At 44.7% G+C, this 25,115-nt stretch overlaps 1 protein-coding gene across 1 annotated transcript in view; it reads left to right on the top strand.

Annotated features, from left to right (window-relative positions):
* The window catches only part of LOC101108419 (glycine N-acyltransferase-like), a 30,118-nt gene extending 5,303 nt beyond the window's left edge, over positions 1-24,815 (top strand). The window contains exons 2-6 of the mRNA XM_004016494.6: positions 1,852-1,947; positions 4,382-4,489; positions 11,273-11,399; positions 14,026-14,197; positions 21,238-24,815. Of these exons, the coding sequence (XP_004016543.2) occupies positions 1,870-1,947; positions 4,382-4,489; positions 11,273-11,399; positions 14,026-14,197; positions 21,238-21,640 (888 nt within the window). The 5' untranslated portion in view covers positions 1,852-1,869 and the 3' untranslated portion in view covers positions 21,641-24,815. The remainder of the gene's footprint in view (positions 1-1,851; positions 1,948-4,381; positions 4,490-11,272; positions 11,400-14,025; positions 14,198-21,237) is intronic.
* The last annotated feature ends 300 nt before the right edge of the window (positions 24,816-25,115 follow it).

Genomic DNA, 25,115 nt, shown 5'->3' with positions numbered 1-25,115 from the left:
AATCACTGCACATGGTGACTGCAGCCATGGAATTAAAAGACACTTGCTCCTTAGAAGGAAAGCTATAACAAACTCGACAGCATATTAAAAAAGCAAAGACATTTCTTTGCCAACAAATGTCCATAGAGTCAAAACTATGGTTTTCCCTGTAGTCATGTATGGATGTGAGAGTTGGACCATAAAAGAAAGCTGAGCACCACAGAACTGATGCTTTCGAACTGTGGTACTGAAAAAGACTCTTGAGTCCCTTGGACTGCAAGATCCAACCAGTCCATCCTAAAGAAAATCAACCCTGAATATTCATTGAAGGACTGATGCTGAAGCTCCAGTACTTTGGCCACCTAATGGGAAGAGTTGACTCACTGGAAAAGACCCTGATGCTGGGAAAGATTGAAGGTGGGAGGAGAAGGGGATGGCAGAGGATGAGATGGTTGGATGGCATCACTGACTCAATGGACATGGGTTTGGGTAAACTCCGGGAGATAGTGAAGGACAGGGGAGCCTGGCACTGCAGTCTATGTGGTAACAAAGAGTGGGACACAACTTAGCCATTGAACGACAAAACTAAAGGTGATAAGTTAACTCAATAAGGTCACACTACACAAAGCCAATATAGAAAAATTGCACTTCTATAAACAAGCAACAAATTTTTTAAAACTTCAAAATATCACTTAATTTAGTTATATGTTTATTTATGTGCTAAGTCACTTTAGTTGTGTCCAACTCTTTGCGACCCCATGGACTGTAGCCCCCCAGATTTCTCTGTCCACGGGATTTTCCAGGCAAGAATACTGGAGTCAGTTGCCATTTCCTCCGCCAGGGCATCTTCCCGACCCAGGGATCTGATTGGTGTCTCTTAGTTCTCCTGAATTGGCAGGTGGGTTCTTTACCACTAGCGCCACCTGGGAAGTGTTGTATTTATTTATAATGACATCCAAAGGAGGGAATGAATGGGGATAAGTTCAACAGAAGATAGCCAAAAACTAAAATACTTTGCTAAAAAATTTAAAGAAGACTTACAATAATGAAGAGATACATCACATTCATAGACTAAAATATTCAATATTTTTCAGATATTACTTCTTATATAACTAAACTACAGATTCACTGCAATCTCAACATAAATGTCAGAAAATTTTTTAATAAAAATTCACAAGATTATTACAAAATTTAAACAGAAATGCAAAAAACCTAAGCAAAAAGCATCTAAAAAAGTTGGTGGACCCACACTATCAGATTTCAAGGCTTAGTATAAAGCCACAGTACTCAAAAACAGTAGTAAAAAAAAAATCATAAGAATAGATATATAGAGCAATTAAACTAATAGAAACTTGAGAGATGCATGCATACATAGAAACTCAATTGCTTTTCAATAATTGCATCGAAGCAGCTCAAAAGAGAAAGGACAGTCCTTGCAATAACTAGAAATTAAATAACCAGTTTCTGCTCCAGGAGACAGTGAAGGACAGGGAAGCCTGGCGTGCTGCAGTCCATAGGTTTCCAAAGAGTTGCCACAAGAGTTAGTAACTGATCAACAACAAATCTACCCTGCAGGAAAGAATATCGACTCTTACGTCATACCACTTGCAAAAAGTTAACTTGAAATTTTCGTAGACCCAAATATAGGGACTGAACCTATAAGACTTCTGAAAGAAAATATAAGAGGAGAAATTCACAATTGTAGAACAGCAAGACACGGAAACGATCTAGATACCTCTCCCTCTCGCAAGGCAGTTACTCTAGGCAAATGTATCCTCCCTGTTACCTTCTAAAACTCAGGTAAAGCTGTGTGGATCTTTTCCTGTTGGTTCGGCATCTTCTCATTCCTCGATATTTCTTGGTCCTCACTAGACTAAGGTACCTGCCAAGATGCTCCACTTACAAGGCCCACAGATGCTGCAGATGCTAGAAAAAGCCTTGAGGAAGAGCATCCCTGAATCCTTAAAGGTGAGCTTGGGACTTTCTTAGGGAAGCAGAGGGCTGCATTCTTAGGGAACCAAAGAGGTCCGGAAGAGAATAAGCTCTTAGCGAGTGCTCTTTCTGTGGTAAGAACTCACTCCCACCACATCTCACGTAGTTCACACCGTCTCTTGGCAAGGGAAGTGTATTACACTCATGTCCTGGAAGAGGGAAGCGTTCTCAGTTATATGATTTGCCCAATAATTTTAAGTTACAAAAACACTACCCTCTGAAGACTTAAAAATATTTCCTTGAATTCTCTTTCAAAGATTGATCTAAATACATACTCATTTTTAAACATCTGTGCCTGAGGTGAAGTTAACCACCATGTATCTTCTTGGAATATTTAACAGGTCAAATCTTATTTCTTTGAAATCCAAGTGTGCATGGAAGAGATTTAGAAACAATTATCTACTATTCATTACTTTAAGGCAATGGTATTTGTTACAGAATGGCTGGATTTATGCAGATTTATTTATATTTTCACTTTTAACATGCAGAGGATTGATGAAAGGAGGAAAATGCTTTTTCTTTCATTTTTTTCTTTTTCTTTTTTGTCTGAATGACTTGTCAGATCTCAGTTCCCTAACTAGAGATTGAATCCAGGTCCTCAACAGAGAAAGCATATGAGTCCTAACTATGGACCACCAGGGAATTCCCTGAACTGCTTTTAAGAGCTGCTTTCACATCTAAAGATAGAAGTTTAATCACAGAACCGCTGCCAGCACCAGCGGCAGCCAGTGGGGCCTCAAGGCCAGAACAGCGGCAGTGTGGTCGTCAATGGCAACGGAAAGCACGTCCAGCCCTCACTTCACCGCAGCTGCTGGACTTATCTGTGGACCCATGTCAGCCTCGAAACTCCCGTAGGAGGGGCAGTCAGTCTTCTCCCTGTATTGTGGAAGACGGATCTGAGGCCAGGAAAACTTAATAACTTTCCCCCCGGTTACTCCTGGGGCCAGAAATATAATCCATTTATTCCGTTTCAACTCTCCAGAGCCTGAAAGTGAACGTGAAGTCGCTCTGTCGTGTCCGACTCTTTGCAACGCCACCGACTGTAGCCCACCAGGCTCCTCTGCCCATGGGATTTTCCAGGCAATAGTCCTGGAGTGGATTGCCATTTCCTTCTCCAGGGGATCTTCCCAACCCAGGGATTGAACCCGGGTCTCCCGCATTGTAGACAGACGCTTTACCATCTGAGCCACCAGGGAAGTCCCAGAGCCTACCTGTATGTTTTGAGCAAAACAGGCCCTCAACTTCAGATCCTATTAAAAGAATGAACTGAATCTCCATACATCACTGCTTGGAATGTGAGACGGTACAGCCCCTCTTAAAAACCATTTGTAAGTGTCTAACCAATCGTGCAACCAGCGCGCAGCCAGCGACGACAACTTTGAGCATTTGCCCTAGAGAAATGCATGTTTATGCTCACACAGAACTATGTACCCTAATGTCTATAACAATCTGATCCATGATAGTCAAAAGCTGGAAACAACTCACATGTCCTCCCATAGCTGAGTGGCTAAATGAGCTGCGGTACATCCATACTATGCTGCTGCTGCTGCTGCTAAGTCGCTTCAGTCGTGTCTGACTCTGTGCGACCCCATAGACAGCAGCCCACCAGGCTCCCCCATCCCTGGGATTCTCTAGGCAAGAACACTGGAGTGGGTTGCCATTTCCTTCTCCAGTGCATGAAAGTGAAAAGTCAAAGTGAAGTCACTCAGTCGTGTCCGACTCGTCACAACCCCATGGAATGCAGCCTACCAGGCTCCTCCGTCCATGGGATTTTCCAGGCAAGAGTACTATGGGATACTATTAAATGATAAAGAAGAAGTGACCTAGGGATACCTGCAACAATTTGGATGAATCCTCAGAAAACTATTGAAGAAGGCAATGGCACCCCACTTCAGTACTCCGGCCTGGAAAATCCCATGGACAGAGGAGCCTGGTGGGCATGGGGTCACAAAGATTCAGACATGACTGAAGGGATTTAGCATGTACACACATACGTGAACAGATGTAAATCTGTTAAAGATCTTATTAAATTCTATAATGGGAGAGTTCATGATTTCTGTTCATAAATTCCATTGGTTTGCATATCTTCTATATGAATATTTTTAAAAGATATTTATTGGGGGAAAACTTAGAATCTCACCAGTGGTCTGCTGAAGTTCTTACTAGGTACCTTCCAATTAAAAATTCCATTATGTCACAAAAATAAACCTTGTCCTATGCAAATGGCAACCCACTCCAGTGTTCTTGCCTGGAGAATCCCAGGGACGGGGGAGCCTGGTGGGCTGTCGTCTCTGGGGTCGCACAGAGTCGGACACGACTGAAGTGACTCAGCAGCAGCAGCAGCACTCAAACACTGCTTTGCCGTCTCTTCCTAATAAGATCATCCTCTCACTTTCTTGTAATACTGCAGGTTTATGGGACCACCTTCCACATAAACCAGGGAAACCCATTCAAGCTAAAGGCTCTGGTCGACAAGTGGCCTGATTTTAATACAGTGGTTATCCGCCCTCAGGAGCAGGTAAGGGGCCAGATGTGGAATGAATAGGTATTTATGTCCATATTCGCTATGTACTTTCCATGCACTTGGCAATATGGTAGACCCTGGGAATAGAGAAATAAACCAAGGTGACATAGTCAGCATGTCCTTATCTTCAAGAAGTCCACAGCTTGGAGGAGATCACAGGTGAATCCGTGGGGAAATGGCAGCATGGTGTGAAACGGCTCGTTGCCCAGTCGTGTCCGACTCTTTGCGACCTTGTGGACTGTAGCCTGTCAGGCTCCTCTGTCCATGGGATTCTCCAGGCAAGAATACTGGAGTGGGCTGCCATTGCCTTCTCCAGGGGATCTTCCCAACCCAGGGATTGAAGCCATGTCTCCTGCATTGCAGGTGGATTCCTTACTGTCTAAACCACTAGGGCCCCGTGGTGTGAAATGGGCAGAATCAAAACACAAATGGCATCCCGCTACTGCTTAGGACCAAACGCTTTGGCATTTCTTGCATCCAGTTTGTGGGAGTAGAGGCAACCAGTGGGAGGCGGTACTAATGTAGAGTTATGCTGATGGTGTAGACAAGAGCTTGATCTTTTGTGAAAGGCTTCAAAGAAGCATCTCCCAGGCTGGATTTCTACATGTAACAAATCAAGCCCATTTTAAACTCTTAACCTAAGGGGGAAAAAATATTTCACACCTTGTAAAAACACCACTTTTGAAACCACACCGTCGCATTCATGCTAACTCACAACTTCTCATTGTGATGGTCCCTTCCCGTTGCGATGTTGCACCGTGTTATCACCTACGGTCATCAGTCAAGCAAATAAAACCAGGCAGGGGGGAGAAAAGCATGTGGTAGAGGCTGCAGGGAGGGGAATGATTCTTAGAAATTTTACCGAGATTGGATGTTGAATATAAATAGGATTTTTTTACATGGTGGCAGAGCAGAACTTCATTCAAAGCAGTTGCAAGAGATAAAGTCTGAAACAAGAGTGAATTAAGGAAAATTAAGGAGCAAATTACGCAGTTGGAATTGTTGGTTACATATTGTATGATAATTTTTTAATTGGTGAAATTGAATAGTTGAGTTTATTTAATAGTTAAGTTTATTCAAAAATAAAATGTAGAATTATATTTTAAAATATCAGGTAAAATTGTAATATAAATGTATTATCATTTAATATAACTTCTATAGAAGTGAAATGGGTAATAAACATTCAAGAAACCAAATTAAATAACAATGTAAAATGAAGACTTTTAATTATTGATAGAAATCTGAGCTGCTTTCAGAAATACAGTGTTAAAAATAAGACTTTTCCAACTTGAAGAGCGATCATCGACATATAAGATTCTGTCAGATCTAAAGCGTTGCAGATTTGATACACACGTACAGTACCATGATTCCCTCCATAACTTGAGCTAACACTCCCTCCTGTCTCATAATTACCATTCTATTTTTTAGTGAAATCATTCAAAACCTGCTCTCTCAGCAACCTTCAAGTACAGTTAACCCTTGAAGAACACGGGTTGGAACTGTGCAAGTCCACTTAAATATTTTTTCCGCCAATAATTACATGCTTCAGTACTCTGCCGTCTGACGATGTTTGAATCTGTGGATGCAGAACAGCAGACGCAAAGGCTGACTGTGAAGCTCTGTGCAGATTTTCAGCTGTGCGGAGAGCTGCTGTCCCTAACTCCTGCACTGGTCAATGCCCAACTGCATATAAAACAGCATTAACTATAGTCCTCATTCTGTGCCTTTTATCCTCAGAACTCACTTGTCTTATAACTGGAAGTTTGTACCCTGTGACCAACATCTCCCCACTGCCCCCTCCTGGGCGTCCCCAGCCTCTAGGAGCCACTGTTCAACTCTGTTTCCATGATTCAGTGTTTTCAAATCCCACACATAAAAGACATCACACACACTCGTCTTCCTCTGTCTGCCTTATGTCATGCAGCACAGTGCATGCAAGGTCTACCCCCGCGTCACGAGCGGCAGGATTTGCGTCTTTCTCCGGGCTGACTGATATCCCACCGTACAGACGAGCCGCGTGGTCTCTGTCCATTCATCCGTGTCTCCATGTCGTGTCTCTTCCAGGTCCTGTTTCCATTTCCTCTGGATGCACACCCAGAATGGGATTCCAAGTTCCTAGGACAGTTCTGTTTTAAATTTGGGGGAAAACCAGCATACCATTTCTATAGTGGCTAAACCAATTTACACTCCCACCAACAGTGCATGAGAGTTCCTTTTTCTCCAAACTGCCGCCCCCCCGCCCCAATGCTTGTTATCTCTTGTCTTTTTGATGATAACCATTCTGCTGTGTCGGAGAAGGCAATGGCACCCCACTCCAGTACTCTTGCCTGGAAAATCCAATGGATGGAGGAGCCTGGTGGGCTGCAGTCCATGGGGTCGCAGAGAGCTGGACACGACAGAGCGACTTCACTTTCCCTTTTCACTTTCATGCATTGGAGAAGGAAATGGCAACCCACTCCAGTGTTCTTGCCTGGAGAATCCCAGGGACGGGGGAGCCTGGTGGGCTGCCGTCTATGGGGTTGCACAGAGTCAGACACGACTGAAGTGACTCAGCAGCAGCAGCAGCATTCTGCTATGTATGTGGTCTTGACTTGCATTTACCTGCTAATTAGTGATATAGAGCACTTTTTCATGTATCTGCTGGCCGTTTGTATATCTTCTTTGGAAAAATGTCTATTCAATTCCTCTGCCTATTTTAAGAGGATTATTTGGAACTGTTCTGAGAACTGTTCCCATTTTGGCATTTCTTATAAGGCATGCCTTTTGGTGATGAATTTCTTCAGTTTTTATTTGTTAGTGAAAGTCTGTCTTGTCTCTGAAGAACAAATTTGATGGGTAAAGTATTTTTGGTTGACAGTTTCTTTCTTTCCACACTTTAAATATATTGCCCTATTTTCTCCTGGCTTGCGAGGTCTCTGAGAAACCGACTAATAAATAGCCGCCTTAAGGGATTTTCAACAATATTATTCTAATGTATCTAAGTGAGGTCCTCTTTAAGTTGTCTGGTGACCTATTAGCTTCTCAAACTTGTATATCCAAATTTCTTCCAAGAATTGGGAAGTTCTCAGTCGTTATTTCTTTAAATAAACTTTCTTCCCTCTCTCCCTCTTTTCTACTTCTGGAAATTAATAAATTCACAAATTGGTTCTTTTGAGGTATCCTATAGATAAAGGGTTTCATGAAATTAATTTAGGTGTATTCAAGACATATGGACTTCCCTGGTGGCTCAGCTGGTAAAGAATCCACCTGCAATGCAGGAGACCTGGGTTCGATCCCTGGGTTGGGAAGATCCCCTGGAGAAGGGAAAGGCTACTGACTTCAGTAGTCTGGCCTGGAGAACTCCTTGGACTCGATAGTCCACGGGGTGGCAAAGAGTCAGACACGAGTGAATGGCTTTCGCTTCGCTCTCGTAGGTCACACAGGCTTTCCTCGCTGTTTTTTATTCTTCTTCTTTTTGCTCTTCCAGTTGGATAATTTCACCTGGTCTGACTCTGATTCTCTCTTCTGTTTGGTTTACTTTGTTGCTGAAATGCTCTATTGAATTCTTCAGTATACTCCTACTATTCTTCACTTCCAAAATTTTTCTTTGGTTCTTTTTTATGTTTTCCATCTCTGAACGTCTCGTTTGGTTCTTGTATTGTTGTCCTGATACTGTTAAATTATTTTCCTGTGTTCTCTTATAGCTCTCTGAGCATCTTTTGAAAAATTATTTTGAATTCTTTGTTAGGAAATTCCTGGGTATCCATTGCTTTGGAGCCAATTGCTGGGGTTTACTGTATTCTTTTGGTGGTTTCAAATTTCCCTGATTTTTTCAGTTCAGTTGCTCAGTTGTGTCCAACTCTTTGTGACCCCCATGGACTGAAGCACACCAGGCCTCCCTGTCCATCACCAATTCCTGGAGCTTGCTCAAACTCATGTCCATCGAGTCAGTGATGCCATCCAACCATCTCATCCTCTGCCATCCCCTTCTCCTCCCACCTTTTATCTTTCCCAGCACCAGGGTCTTTTCCAAGGAGTCAATTCTTCACATCGGGTTCTTTATGAGCCCTATATCCTTGCATAGGTGCCTGAACTTTTGAAGAAACAATCTTCCATATGTTATGGACTGACTTTGGTAAGGGGACATTTTCTTGTGGGTAGGAGCTTCCCTGGTGGCTCAGATGGTAAAAAATCTGCCTGCAATGCAGGAGACTCGAGTTCCATCCCCTGGAGAAGGGAATGGCTACCCAGTCCAGTATTCTTGCCTGGGAAATCTCATGGACAGAAGAGATCTGGCTGTAGTCCACGGAGTCGCAAAGAGTCGGACATGACTGAGTGACTTTCTGGGGCTCTCCAGCGTGTGCTGCGGCCCCAGGTCTAGTGGCGCAGGGCACTGAGTGCAGGGGCTGTGGGGGCACTGTCTCCAGGGCTGGGGATGATGGCTTTTCCACTCAGGCTACTGGGATCCACGCTGACAACTGTGTGATCCTTAATGAGCATTTCGGGGGGTCAAAGGTGGCTTCAAGGCTTTCGGGGTCTTCAGTGACGCCTCCAAGGCCAGTGGCTACAGGCCAGGGCAGGTGTGGTGGTGGCTGCCGTCGGTGGTGTGTTCAGACACAGCTGTGGGGGCCAGCGGCAGACTCTTGGGTAGTGGCTGGGCCATTTGCAAACAGGCACGCAATGGTGGGAGCCCCGGCAGGCAGCAGGGCCAGGACCAGCTCAGGCGCACTGGCAGCTGTGGGGGCCTAGCTGTTGGCACTCAATACAGTGTCTACGGGTCTTGCCACGAGGGCGCAGCAATTGGAGACTGGGGACAGAGGCATGCAGGCGGGCAGCTGGGGGGGGGGGCAGCTGCAGGTCAGTGCAGGGGTGCAGGCCTGATGCAGGCCCACAGACAGCCGTGGGGACCCTCGCTATCGGTGGACTCTCTCGTGACTGCAGTCCGTCTCTCACTCTCAAATTGCAGTGGAGGCCAGTGACAGTCACCTGCTGAGTGGCACGCAAGCACACAGCTGCAGGGGCCAGCCCCCAGCGTGTGCTCGGTGGCAGATGTCGGCTTGCATTGGTGCAGCTGCAGAGCTGCCTGTGGGTTCAGTGACCTGGTTCCGGTAGGAGCTGGTTGGGGAAGGTGGGAGAAGGGTCTCGGGTGGCTGACACAGAGCATGTGAATACTGGTGGCGCAAAATTTGATGATGTCTGCAGGTGGTCCAAAGCTGACTGCTGATTTCTGCAGGGGCAAAAACTGCTGGATTTTCCTGTAGAGCAAGTCAGGGTGAGCTGTGACTCACCCCCATCACATGGCTGCTACTGGTAGCCCTGCATTTCTCTCTTGTTTCTAACCACCTCTATTTATCTCAGTTTGGCCAGTCTGGGTGGGATGAAACTGGAGTGGGACCTTGGTGTGGTGCTCTAGAAGGCTGGGGAAGCTGCTCCTTCATCCTCTGCTCCCTCTCTTAGTGAGAGAGAGAGCTCTTTCTAGCTGGCGAGTTCCCTCTTGGCACTGGGCAATGCTGGCTTGGTGAATGGGATGATGCAGGTGAAATGCGACTGTCTTTCTTCTCTTTGGAGGCAGCTAGTCTCAATTTTTTAATTCTCCTGTGTTGCTGGACTCCAGGGCTCTCTCATAGCCTTTTGTGTGTGTGTGGGGGGCGGGGGGTAGCAGGCAAAATTGATCTAATTATTGATCTGTCTAATTTTTGATCCTTGTGAGGGACAGAGTCTGGGGTCTCCTATACCAACATTTTTGGTGGCATTACTCTTAAAAATACAGTTTGATCAGAAGTAACCCTTGCTGAATAGGAAGTGCAGTTGTGTGGCATATTTTCCAGCTATAGGGGAAAAAGCTTTCTGATTCTGCACGAGGTAAAGGAAGTTTCTCCTCTTATCTATTCCTTTATCCTCCTGTGTCAGTTTTAATAATTTCACTAGATATACTTAAATGAGTATGCTTGTTTACTGATGGGATTGTTGTTGGTTTTACAACAGCATGATTTTTGTATTTTGGCCGTTCTGTGCAGCATGTGGGATCTTAGTTCCCCGACCAGGGATGGAACGCTTGTCCCCCAGCCCAACCCGTGCTTCCTGCGGTGGAAACATGGAGTCTTAACCAGACCACCAGGGAAGCCTTTGAATATTTTGTAAAGAAAGCAAGTCGATTTCATCATCTTTTTCTTGGTTTCACAATGTATGGAAGAATCGTGTGACCTGTTGCCTGTCTCTGTTTCAATAAAGACATGTTCATAGCCCACATAATCTAAACATCTTTGCCCTAAAGCAGGGTGTGTTCTTTTGGCCAAATATTTTGCTTCTCAATTGTTATTTTACTGAACTGGTAGAACTGGGTAAATCGCAGTCCCAAGTCTGGCCATAGCTGCTAGCTTGGGTTTTGCTGTTTATTGACCACACTTATGGAAGTGGATTGGGCAACACACAAGCCTCAGGGTTCTCGAGAGCAGTGGGAAACAGCAAGATTCAGCGGTCAGTCGCTTTTCAAGCTTCTTCATGTGTGTCATGGAGGGGTGGAAAGTAATTTTAAACAGATTATTTTTGTTAGGTTTGAAAATTTAGAGCAATAACTGAGTTGGAAGTAATTTTGTTCAGGACATTTTTCATTATTAATTGAATAAGGGAGTTCTTAACTTGATTTCATAATGTAAATAATCCTTCAATAAAATCAATACAACAAAAAAATGCTAATAATTTAGTATTTTTAAAATATCATAATAGAACACTGAGAACTAGTATGGCAATCAGTACACAGATGCATTTTGGTTGATTCTACTTTCCTGACCCAAACAGGAGATGACAGATGACCTTGATCACTACACCAATACTTATCAAGTCTACTCCAAGGACCCAAAGAAATGTCAGGAATTCCTTGGCTCACCAGAAGTCATCAACTGGAAGCAACATCTGCAGATTCAAAGTAAGTGGCCAGGATGTGGGCGGGCTGCCGGACTCTCCCGTGTCGGATCTGCAGGGTCCCTTTTCCTCTGGAGTGGCACCTCTGTATCCCCTATAGCAGGCTTCCTGGGGGCTCAGAAGGTAAAGAATCTGCCTGCAATGCAGGAGACCTGGGTGTGATCATTGGATCAGGAAGATCCCCTGGAGCAGGAAATGGCAACCCACTCCAGTGTTCTTCCTGGACAGTTCCAGGGACAGAGGAGTCTAGTGGGCTACAGTCCCTGGGGTCCCAAGAGTCTGACACACTGAGTGACTGACACTCACACACTCTCTCTCTCACACACACACACACATGCCCTCTAGATCTCTACTGCAATCCCAGACACTCAGCCGGCCGTGCCATCAGCACCTCCATAGCTGCCAGTTCACAGAGCTCTTGGGGAGCTTCCCGGGTGGAGACCGGAAGCCATGCCCCTATGAGCGCACGGCAGGGAGAGGCTAAGAAAGGGCCAGGCCACGCCAGACTGGCGGGCGGCAAGATAATGAGCAGGAGAACTCACCTCCAGGCTTGTCCTGGGAGACTGCAGGACGAGGGGATCCCCTCATCTGCCTGCCAAAATCTTAAAAAAAAGTATATAGTGGCCTTATCTGGGTTTAGTCACGTGCCCAGTCCAGATATGTGAACACCACATTTCTGTCTCAAGGCTGTGTCCTTGGAGCAGTTTCTGGAAGGCAAGTGGAACACCCCTTCCAAGGACAGGGGAGAGAGGGGGAAGCCTCCAGTTGCCTCCAGAGTTAAGGGCGACCGACGTGTCTTCTTGATGACCTCCTCCAACAATAGTGAATTAGAACTTAAAGACTGCCAGGTATGGGGTTTACACAGGAAATCATGAGCAATAGAATTTCTTAATAGTTAAAAGTTCACGGCTACCTGATTCTACTCATTGGAATTAAGACCTGAAGCTGGGAAAGACTGAAGGCAAAAGAAGACAGTGGCAGAGGATGAAATAGTTAGAAAGCACCACCAACTCAATGGACATGGATGTGATCAAACTCTGGCAGATAGTGGAGGACAGAGGAGCCTGGCGTGCTACAGCCCACGGGTCGTAAAGAGTCAGACACGACAGCGACTGAACAACAGCAAAAATTCATGGTTTATTCCAGGATCGATGATACGGGAGCAGAACTCCCGTCTGCCTCACCTCCACGGAGTCTATCTCACCCTTACTACAGAGGAGAAATTTAGTGGGCACAAATATGTTTGGGAATTCCCTGGCAGTCAGTGGTTAGGACTCTGCTCTCACTGCCAGGGACCCAGGTTTGATCCCTGGTGAGGGAATTAAGATCCCACAAGCCTTATAGTGTAGCCAAAAAAATAAAAAAATGTGTTCTCTGGAGTCAGACTAGCTAAAGTTGTGACCTTGTTAGGCCTGTTAGTAGTTGTGTGGTCTAAGACAAGGAACAACAGCTCTGTGGATCAGTCTTCTGATGAGTAAAAATAGCAATTATAATAGTACCCAAAACATAGGGGTATGTTTTAAAGATTAAGTGAGCTCTTGAATAAGAAATGCTTGGCCCCAAGCCTGGTTTTATCAGTCGGGTTTTGAAACCACCTCAAAACAGTGACCGTAAAACACAATTGTTTATTAGCTCCCATGTTGTGGGTCAGCAGTTTGTACGAGACTCGGCTGGATGCTTCTTCCGCTGGTCTCTGCTGGGGTCACCCATGAGACTGCAGTCAGCTGGGGGTTGTCCGTGAGCTGGCAGGACTAAGCTAGCCACAATCTGGAGGCCGGCTGTTGACGCTGGCTTCATCTGTCCTGGCTGCTGGCTGTGCCGTGCAGTGGTCTGGGTGACGTATGTACAGCAGTCACCCAAGGTTCTTAAGAGCAGAGAGAAAAGGCCAACTCCATCCACAGTCACTTTCCAAGCTTCTTCCTCGTCACATTTGCTATCGCTCCCTTGGCCCAAACAAGTTTCACAGTCAATCCCAGAAGTCAGGCCAGCAGAAAAAAGTCCAGATAGCGAAGAAAAACCTGGGACCATTATAGCAGCAACTTACAGCATAGAATTGTTAAATAAATTCAACAAGTGTTGGTGATTATCTTTACCTCATCGCCTTTGATGAGCATAACTGTGCTGTGATGTGTTCAGCAATTGTAGTGTCAGCCCGATTTTTATTTTTTTAATTGGAGTTCAGTGGCTTTATACTGCTGTGTCAGTTTCTGCTGCACAGCAAAGTGAATGGGCCATATGTATGCACACGCATCAGCGCTTCTTTGGATTTCCTTGCCGTTTAGATCAGCACAGAGCACCGCGTACCTCGCTGCGCGCTGTGGTAGGCCCTCGTTAGTCATCTCGTAGTACTGCATATGCGGCATCCCCATCTCCCAATTCACCCCGTCCTCCACTTTGACCCTTTGGAATCTATATGTCTGTTCTCTATGTCTGTGTCTCTATTTCAACTTTGCAAATGTATTTCTTTTAAATGTGAGAGTGACTTACTATTATCCCATAGACGTCTTTTCATGATGGAACGTGAGCTTTAATCATTCGAAACCCACAAACCTTGCAGTCACTGGATGGCTTTTTCCTGACGTTTAAATGAACAATGATATCTCATACGGTTCTTCATTTCCTCCATCTAGGCTCACAGTCCAGCTTGGATGACGTGATAAAAAATCTTGCAGCTACTAAATCGGGCAAGGTCAAGCAAACACAGTGCTTTCTCTATATGACCTCTGAGGCCGGAAAGAAACTGGCTACTTCTCTGCTGGAGGCAAAAAGTGTATCAGTCAACGGTGGTAAACACAAACCCAGGTAAGTCTGACAGAATCTGCTCTGGGGAATTCCCTGGCGGTCCAGCGGTTAGGACTCCGCACTTTCACTGCCGGCCAAGGTTTAGTCCGTCTGGTCTGAGAAGTAGTTAAGATCACGCCCACAAGCCACATGGCAGGATAAAACAAAACCGAACCGAAAACGTCGTATCTGTTACCGCTGAAGTAGCCAGCGCATTAGTCTCTTAGGACAGTCACGAAAATGCACAATAGACTGGGGTGGATTCGAACAGCAGAAAGCTATCCTTCTGGTTGTGGAGGCCAGGATCCCAAGTCCAGGAGCTGGCAAGCCTGTGTTCCCTTCAAAGCCCCTAGGAGAGAATTCATCCTTGCTTCCTCCACATTCTGGTGGCTCTGGGCATGTCACTTTGATACTGACCAGGGTGCTTGGCCTTCTCCAAGCAACAGACATAGATTAGAAGCCTGACTAGAAATTCAAGCAGAGCTGCACTGATGCCCCTGCTGCCGCAGGTGGGGGTGAAGACAAGCAACGGTTTCCCCTTGCTTGCTGAGGCTGGGGGGCTGGCTCCTTACATGGGGTGAGGGGAGCAGTGTGTCCAGGGGTCCGATGGGCAGCTCGAGCTCAAAAGACTCGACCGCCCAGTGGTTTTCAGGGAAGGAGCTTAAGGCGGCGTGAGCAGGAGGGCTGCAGAGGGCACGGTCACCTTGTGCGCGGCTCTCTGGTTGCCGCCGCGAAAAGTTACAAGCAAAATCAGCCTCCTGGTTTTGACCAGGCTGGGGTCTATGTTCCTGCGGTCAGAAGCGCTCATCTGGAGGGGGTCTGCTTCCTGTAAAGACGGCTTGGGAATGTGCATCAGGCCTTTATCTGTATGTCGCTTCCCTGATTCGGCTCTGTGGCCAGTCTCTAGTCTAAACTGTTAATAGTTTCTAAGTCAACAGCTGTTCTGTTTCTATAGCTACAGATCCTAATCATTAACTCTTAAAAAAATTTTTTTAATTTTTAAAATTATGGCAGTGTGATGACATGTCTACAGGGGACTTGGAAAGTACAGGAGAAAGTTACCTATTGTTCCACTACATACTACAAGTGGTTTTTTAAAGTAGATAAACTAAGATTTTTAGTTGGAGTTTCAACATCAAACTCTCAAAAATTAATAAATGAATAGACACAAAATTAGAAGGATATAGTAGACATGAAAATCACTATAAACCATTTCAACATAATTAAGATTTATACAACTTTCACACAGCAGCAGGGTACAAATTCTATTCAAGTTCCCATAGACTGTAAATGAGGAGACAGTGGGATACATAACGAGGTGAAAAAGTTTCATGGTCTAAAGGTATTGAAATCACACGGGGCCTGTTCTCTTCTCACTGTGAAATTATGTTCAAAATCAACATCAAAAGAAATTTGAAAATAACCCACATGTTTTCAAATGCAATGGGACATTTACTGAGAGAGATCTTTGACTTAGCCATTGAAAGCCTCAAGAAGGTTAAAAGACTGAAAAAACAGAGGGTGATTGCAGAGAAGAAAGCATTTAAATGAGAAATTAATATCAGTGTAAGAAATTAACATCAAGGATAATTTAAACCCCATGCAGTTAGAAGTAAAATGTCCACTTTTATATGATGAGTGTGTCTAAGAAACCATGACGAGGAAAGCTGGGAAATATTAGTGAAAGAATAAGAAGGGAATCTATCAGGATTCACTGCATGCAGCTGAAGCTACTCAGTGCAACTAAGCACAATGTAGAATCTTGAATAAGGCGTGAAAATAAATAATAGACACTAGCATAAAATTTTATAAAATTTGAGTAAAATCTATACTTCAATAATACTGTATTACATGTTAATCTCCTGTTGGTTTTTACAACATAATACCTATTTATATTTTCATAATTGAATTAGAAGTTTCTAGCCTCATTCAAAAGTTTTTAATAACCAAAGATAAGCTTTCTAGATTTTTAGCAATAATACTAGATGCCAGAATATATGAAACTATGTCAAAATTTTGAGTGAATATGAATTAGAAATCTAACATGCTATTCATACCTAGTCAAACAAATGGAACCAAAAACATCAAATATTTAAGCAAAATTTCATGTTTTCTAAAATACGTATATCATGCTTAATATATATATGTATATATAGTATACAGAAGCTTTTCTACCGCACGCGATAAAGGCTAGAGAAGGACCAACAAAGAAGGAGATGGAGAAGCTGGAGACCATCAGCTGAACGAAATGGGATCACTGACTATGAAACAGAAGAAAGGGAAACAAACTGGATAGAGGTGAAACACCGCATAGGCCAGCTGTTTCTAAACATGGCAGCTCGTTACAGTCACATCTGGAGCTCTGGGCAGATTTGCGTTGTCCAAGAAATTCCAAGATAATTCTGATATGCGGCTGGATTTTAAAAAGTGATTCCAAGTTTTTCTACTAAGTGGTAGTTTTAGTGATAGAGAAGCCTGTTAGTTTCTGTTGACCGATCGTGACGCAGTGGTAAAATGAACACTAGCCACGTAATCACAGTAGTGAAAGATGTTTATCAGTTTTCACAAGTAATAGCCAGACTGAAAGTAAAAGATAATTACACTGGCAAGCCATAAGGGAAGCACGATTAATCTACCAGGACAGAATAACTGTGTACAATTTCGGGGGTTAAGTAGAGTGACGTAAGTGGAAGTGAACACAGCCGCATGTTTGCATGCATCCAGCCAATCTGTGTCTTTTTGTTGCTGCATTTAATCTATTTACAGTTAATGCGATTATTGACATGTAGGACCCTATTGTCATTTGCTTAATTGTTTAGGTCTCTTCCTTCTCTTGGGCTTCCTGCCTAGAGAAGCTCCTTTAGCATCTGCTGTGAAGCTGTTTTGCTGGTGCTGAATTCTCTTAACTTTTGCTTGTCTGGAAAGCTTTTGATTTCTCCGTGAAATCTGAATGAGAGTCTGAATGAGTGAAATCTGAATGTTGGGTAGCATACTCTTGGTTGTAGGCTATTCCTATTCATCAATTTACATATATCATGCCATTCCCTTCTGGCTTGCAGAGTTTCTGTTGAGAAATCAGCTTATAACCTTATGGGAGTTCCCTTGTGTGTTATTTGTCATTCTTTTCTCTTGTTGCTTTTAATACTTTATCTTTGTCTGGAATTTTTGTCAGCAGTTTGAGTACTATGTGTCTCAGTGTGTTCCTCCTTGGATTTAGCCTGCCTGAGGCTCAGTGCTTTCTGGACGTGGCTGACTATTCCTTTTCCCATATTAGAGGAGTTGTCAGCTATTATCTCTTCAAATATTTCCCCAGGTCCTTTATCTCTCTCTCTCTTCTCTTTCCAGGACCTCTATAATGCAAATGTTGGTGTGTTTAGTGCTGTCCCAGGGGACTCAGGCTATCTTAAGTTTTTCTTTCCACTCTTTTTCCTGTATTCCATTTTACAGCAGTGATCCCACCATTCTGTCTCCCAGGCTGCTTACCTGCTCTCCTGCCCCAGTTATTCTGCTCTTGATTTCTCCCAGGGTACTGCTCCTCTCTGTCTGTGCTTTAGTTCGTCTAGGTCTCTTGTAAACACTTCTTGCATCTTCTCCTTCCCTTTCCCAAGAACGTGGGTCATCTGCACTATCATTATTCTGAATTATTTTTCTGCAAGGCTGCCTATCTGCACTTCATTTAGTTATTTTCCTGGGGTTTTATCTTGTTCTTTCATCCGAGAGAGAATTCTCCCCCGTTTCACGCTGATTGACTCTCTGTGGTTGTGGCTTTGTTCTGGTGGCTGCAGGACTGACTTATCACTTCTCCCACACGCCCTCTGGTGGATGAGGCTGATGGGAGGTGGAAAAACCTAGATCTTCTGGCTCTCAGGAAAACTTCAGTCCAACTCTCAGCTGATGGGTGGGGCTGTGTGTCCTCCCTATTCGCTGTTCAGCCTGGGATGAGCCAGTCCTGGGGTCGACAGGCTCCTGCTGCAGTCCAAGCACTAAGCGGTGTCCAGCTATCTGCCACCCCATGGACTTCAGCACCCCAGGCTCCCCTTTCCTCATTATCTCCCAGAATTTGGTTAATTCATGTCCGAGTGATGCCATCCAACCATCTCAGCCCTCTGTTGGCCCTTTCTCCTCCTGCCCTCAATATTTCCCGGCATCAGGGTATTTTCCAGCGAGTTGGCTCTTAACATCAAGTGGCCAAAGTATTGGAGCTTCAGCTTCAGTATCACTCCTTCCAATGAATAGTCAGGATTGATGTCCTTTAGAATTGACTGTTTTGATCTCTTTGCTGTCCAAGGGAGTCATTTCCAGCACCACAGCTCAAAAGCATCAACTCTTCAATACTCAGCCTTCTTTATGGTCTAACTCTCACATCTGTACGTGACTACTGGAAAAACCATAGCTTTGATTATAGGCATCACTTTGTTGGCAAAGTGATGTCTTTGCTTTTTAATATGCTGTCTAGGTTGATCATAGCTTTTCTTCCAAGGAACAAGCGTCTTTTAATTTCATGGCTGCAGTCACCGTCTGCAGTGATTTTAGAGCCCAAGAAAACAAAGTCAATCACTTTTTCCACTTTTCCCACATCTATTTGCCATGAAGTGATGGGACCAGATGCCATAATCTTAGTTTTTTTAATGTTGAGCTTTAACCCAGCTTTTTCACTCTCCTCTTTCACGTTCATCAAGAGGCTCTTCAGTTCCTCTTCGCTTTCTGCCGTTGAGGTGGTGTCATCTGTATATCTGAAGTTGTTGATATTTCTCCTGTCACTCTTGATTCCAGCTTGTGCTTCATCCAGCCTGGCATTCCACATGATGTACTCTACATATAACTTAAATAAGCAGGGTGAAAATATATAGTCTTGACATACTCTTATTCCAACTTTGAACCAGTCTATTATTCCATGTTTGGTTCTAACTGTTCCTTCTTGACCTGCATACAGGTTTCTCAGGAGGCAAGTAAGGTGATCTGGTATTCAGACCTCTTTAAGAATTTTCCAGAGTTTGTTGTGATCCACACAGTCAAAAGCTTTAGTGTAGTCAATGAAGCAGATATATATGTTTTTCTGGAATTCTCTTGCTTTTTCTATGATCCAACAGATGTTGACCATTTGATTTCTGGTTCCTCTGCCTTGTCTCAATCCTGATTGTACATCTGGAAGTTCTTGGTTCACTTACTGTTAGAGCCTAGCTTGAAGGATTTTGAACATTACCTTGCTGGCATGTGAAATGAGTGCAATTCTGTGATAGTTTGAGCATTCTTTGGCATTGCCTTTCTTTGGGATTGGAATGAAAGCTGACCTTTTCCAGTCCTGTGGCCACTGCTGAGTTTTCCAAATGTGCTGTCATATTGAGTGCAGCCCTTTCTCAGCATCATCTTTTAGGATATTAGATAACTCAGTTGGAATTCCGTCACTTCCACTTGCTTTGTTCATAGTAATGCTTCCTAAGGCCCACTTGACTTTATACTCCAAGACGTCTGGCTCTAGATGAGCGGTCACACCTTTGTGTGGGTCATGAAGACCATTTTTGTATAATTCTGTGTATTCTTGCCAACTTTTGTTAATCTCTTCTGCTCCTGTCAGGTTCTTACAGTTTCTGTCCTTTATTGTGCCCATCTTTGCTTGAAATGTTTCCTTTGGATCTCCAATTTTATTGAAGAGATACCTAGTCTTTCCCATTCTATGATTTTCCTCTATTTCTTTGCATTGATCACTGAGGAAGGTTTTCTTGTCTCTCCTTGCTATTCTTTGGAACTCTGCATTCAGGTGGGTATATTTTTCCTTTTCTCTTTTGCCTTTTGCTTCTCTTCTTTTCTCAGCTATTTGTAAGGCCTCCTTGGATGACCATTTTGGTTTTTTCCATTTCTCTTTCTTGGGGATGGTTTTGATCACTGCCTCCTATACAGTGTTACAAACCTCCGTCCATAGTTCTTCAGGCACTCTGTCTATCAGATCTAATCCCTTGAATCTGTTTACCACTTCCACTGTATAATCATAAGGGATTTAATTTATTTCATACCTAAATGGCCTACTGGTCTTCCCCACTTTCTTAAATTTAAGTCTGAATTTTGCAATAAGGAGTTCATGATCTGAGCCACAGTCAGCTCCTGGTCTTGTTTTTGCTGACTGTATAGAGCTTCTCCATCTTTGGCTGCAAAGTATATAATCTGTGTGATTTTGGTGTTGACTGTCTGGTGATGTCCATGTGTAGAGTCTTCTCTTGTGTTGTTGGAAGAGGGTGTTTGCTGTGACCAGTGCGTTCTCTTGGCAAAACTCTGTTAGCCTTTGGCCTGCTTCATTCTGTACTCCAAGGCCGAACTTGCCTATTACTCCAGGTAGCTCTTGACTTCCTACTTTTGCATTCCAGTCTCCTATAAAGAAAAGGACATCTTTTTTGGGTGTTAATTCTAGAAGGTTTTGTAGGTCTTCACAGAACCATTCAGCTTCAGTTTCTTCAGCATGGGCAGCCTATTTTTGGTGGGTTTCAGCGTTCTCTTGTCAATGGCGTTCAAAAGCTAGCTGCGATTTTGGTGCTCTTGCGGTAGGAGATGAGTGCTTGTCCTTCTATTCCTCCATCGTGATTTGATCTCTCCATTAACTCTTTTAAAAAAAAAGGTTTTATTAATTATTTGTTTTGGCTGTGCTGGGTCACTGTTGCTGGGCAGGTTTTCTCTCAGTGCGGTGACCAGTGCGGACGACCAGTACTCTGTCGTCATAGTACACAGGCTTCTGTTTGTGCAGAGCGTGGCTCTAGGGTGTGTGGACTCAGTAGCTGCCCATGAGCTCTAGAGTGTGGATTCCGTTCTTGTGGCACAAAGCCTTCACTGTTCCATGTACATGGGCGCTTCCAGGCCAGGGACCAAAACCCGTATCTCCCGCACCGGCAGGTGGATTCTCTACCCCTGAGCCCCCAGGGGAGCCCCCTCAGCCATGAACCCTTGAGATAGTCTTTTGAGATTCTGGGGAAGCCTGGGGGGCTAAAGTAAAAGCCTTGACTTCAAAGGACAGGGACATAAGGCTTGTACACCATTTCAATGTTATGGCTCTTCTTTCCTTTAATTCCCAATAGCCACCCAAAGATGCTGACACTCTCAACCCTGGATCCTGCCCATGCTGTCTTGGTGAACAAGCTCTGGTATTTCGGTGGCAATGAAAGGAGCCGGAGGTTTATCGAGCGCTGTATCCAGACCTTCCCCAGCTCGTGCCTGCTGGGGCCCGAGGGGACTCCTGTGTCCTGGATGCTGATGGACCAGACGGGAGAGCTGCGGATGGCAGGCACTCTGCCTGAGTACCGGGCCCAGGGGCTCATCTCCTACCTCTCTTGTGTCCACGTCCAGACTCTGGACAAGCTTGGCTTCCCCTTGTATTCCCACGTAGACAAGGCCAATCACATCATGCAAAGAGTATGCTCCAACATGCAGAGTATCCTCCTGCCCTGCAGCTGGAACCAGTGGAACTATGTGCCTCTGTAAAGCAGCCCTGAACACAGAGAGCATTGAATGAATGCAGAATGTGGCTGGAGGAGCCGACAGAGAGAGAGAACCCAGTGTAATGAAGGGTGGTGAGGTGGCCTGAGCTCTGAGGGAGCAGCGATGGGTGGTGAACAGAACAGACTCAGTCTCTGTGCTCAAACATGTCCCAGAATTTCCTTGTTTCCTCGGTAGGAAACAGACCAGGCACCCAGCTGTTCGGTACCTGGATGCTTTCGGCACCCTTCTCGTGATTCATACTTAGTCGCATGCTTTTCTATATTGGTCTTCCTGGGACTCCTAGCTCATTAACTCTTTCCAGTTTGCCAGAAGTGGTGTAATATTTTGCGGGGTTTATGATGATTTCCCCCCCTCTGGCTTTCTCTGACTTTTTAATTGGCTGGAGAGTGACCTGTCCTTTAAGTAGATCTTTGAAAACCTTCCTCTCTCAAGTCATTTCTTAAGCCTTATATTATAAGCACATGAAATATGTCATACAAATACACCACACATTCCCTGTCTGTCTATAAAGGTGTTGCTATTGTTTAGTCACTAAGTCGTATCTGACTCTTTTGTGACCCCATGGACTGAAGCCCTCCAGGTAGCTCTGTTCATGGGATTTCCCAGCAAGGATACTGGATTGGGTTACCATTGCCTTCTCCAGGGGATCTTCCCAACCCAGGGATCAAACCTGAGTCTCCTGCATTGAAAGTGGATTCTTTACCACTGAGCCACCAGAGAAGCCATTTACACACACACACACACACACACACACACACACACACACACACACACATACAATGCAGTATAGAGAATTTAAAAAGAAAGATTGACTGGTATCAGTATCCTTTTTTGCAACATCTATTGAATCTGTGCAGACCCCTGTGTCCTTGTCTTTTGAAGTAAAATGCTAACTCAAGAGTTAACGATTGGAAAATGTGAGGATTTAGAAACAAAGAGTAACTGTTGGGTTAGGGAATGGGTAACAATTTAGAATAAAATTCTGCCACATAACAGAATCACTGAACTCACAGTTCCCTGAAAGGTATAGACAAAGGCATGACGCACATTCCTAAGCAGTTTTTACAGGAAGAAGACCCCGTCCAAATGAAAACCACTGACTGTAAGAACAAAGATCCTACACTGGTTGAAACGAGAAGGTTGATGATGCTTGAAACTTCACTCTGATGCCAACTGATCCAAGAACTGTCCATGCTGACCACACCCTGCTCCCTGAACACTATAAACCCCCTCTCTACCCTGTCCAGCGTGGGCCACATGGTCTCCAAGGCAGTAGCCCACTCTGGCATCCTTTGTCTGGTCAAACAACGGAAGCTACTTGTTTCTGCTTCACTCAGAACTCTGCATGTTGCTGTTCGGCACTGGGGAGCAGAGGCTGAGTTTCAGCAACACTGTGCCAGAAAAGAGATACTAACATTGTTTCTGTCAAGACCTTCCTGCTGGTCATGTGATTAAGAGTCCACCTTCCAATGCAGAGGCCATGGGTTTGATGCCTGGTCAGGGAACTGTGATCCCACATGCTAAGAGGCAGCTAAGCCTTCATGCTACAGTTAGAGAAAGCCTGCATGCCCCCACCGAAGAGTCCAGACATCAGGAAGAGCCCACACATTACGAAGGAGACCCAACTCAGCCAAGAAAAAATTGTTCCTGTCGACTGAAATATCAATAAAAATGCACAAGGTGAAAGCTGTGGGTTTCAGATTTATCGTAGGATTTGCTGAGGACTAGCCTGTGAGACAGCCCCTCAGATAACTCTGAGGAATTCCTCCAAAGAGGTAAGGGGGTTGGGGTGGGGGAAATGATACAGATGAACTTATTTACAAAAGAGAAACAGACTCACAGGCTTAGAGAAAGAATTTATGGTTACTGTGGGGAGGCAGGGGGAGAAGCATAGGGAATTTGGGATTGACAGGTACACACTGCTATATTTAAAATGGATAACCAACAAGGCCCTACTGTACAACATAGGTGGAGAAGGTGATGGCACCCCACTTCAGGACTCTTGCCTGGAAAATCCCGTGGGCGGAGGAGCCTGGTGGACTGCAGTCCATGGGGTCGACAAGAGTGGAACACAACTGAGCGACTTCACTTTCATTGCAGAAGGAAATGGCAACCCACTCCAGTGTTCTTGCCTGGAGAATCCCAGGGATGGCGGAGCCTGGTGGGCTGCCGTCTATGGGGTCGCACAGAGTCGGACACAACTGAAGCAGCTTAGCAGCAGCAGCAGCAGTACAACATAGGGAACTCTGCTTAATGTTATGTAACACTCTAAATGGGAAAAGAATTTGATAAAAAAGAGATACATGTGTATGTCTAACTGAATCATTTTGTTGTACAGCTGAAACTAACATAATCAGTTCAGTTCAGTTACTCAGTCGTGTCTGACTCTTTGTGACCCCATGGACTGCAGCACGCCAGGCCTCCCTGTCCATCACCAACTCCCGCAGCCTACCCAAAGGCTAGGATCTACTGCAAGGAGATCCAACCATCTCATCCTCTGTCATCCCCTTCTCCTCCTGCCCTCAATCTTTCCCAGCATCAGGGTCTTTTCAAATGAGTCAGTTCTTCGCATCAGGTGGCCAAAGTATTGGAGTTTCAGCTTCAGTATCAGTACTCCAATGAATATTCAGGACTGACCTCCTTTAGGATGGACTGGTTGGATCTCCTTGCAGTCCAATCAATTATACTCCAAAATAAAATAAAAAGTTAAAAAAAAAAAAAAACCTAAAAGGTAAAGCGGGAGGTCAGCATGTATGTGATTTTAGAGCAGGGGCGCTTGCAACCAAGCACGCTTCTAGGTAGATCACTGTTAGGCATGATGAACAGATACCTCGGTGAATGATTCTAGTGATTTTATGAGTATGGAAAGATGCAAGAATTGGGGTTCATAGAATTTTTCCCTGAAAATGTCTAACTCTCTGAAGACCTGTTCTGCCAGCTTTCCCAGAGCATGAGTGCCTCATTCTTGATCTCCACCCTGAAATCTTTTCAAGGGGTGTGTTTAGGATCAGCAACTACAGTGGCTAATGACCATCCTTTAGAACCAGATAGCAAGTGACAGTTTTTAGTTGACATTTCTGAAAGCTGAGCTTTCTTAATCCCCCTCCTCCAGTCCACATGTAATAAAGAGATTCTCTGTTTGGCTGTGGAAGCTTAATCTATGTGGTCCATGAAAGCAATATAGGGAGAGGAGAGGGTGGGTGCACCTGGACCAGAGAGAGGGGCTCGGTTTACCAGGGACAGAAGTCGGGGAGGCTCTGTGTAGGGAGGAGACTGGGCTCTCTCTTGGCAGCAGTACATTATTTCAAGATATTTGAATCCTCTGTAACATGACTAAGGGTCTTGCGGGAGTCTCATTGGTGAGGCCACCAGACAATTCACCTCTGAGTCTCTCTGGGAACACTGTCCTAACACTGCCAGAGGAAGAGTGCCTACTTGAAGGGAAAAAGAAGGAAAG

This window comes from Ovis aries, chromosome 15 (assembly GCF_016772045.2).
Source record: "Ovis aries strain OAR_USU_Benz2616 breed Rambouillet chromosome 15, ARS-UI_Ramb_v3.0, whole genome shotgun sequence".
In the NCBI taxonomy this organism is placed as follows: Eukaryota; Metazoa; Chordata; class Mammalia; order Artiodactyla; family Bovidae; genus Ovis; species Ovis aries.
The sequence above is the reverse complement of the archived record's forward strand: the minus strand, read 5'-3'. Positions and strand labels throughout refer to the sequence as shown.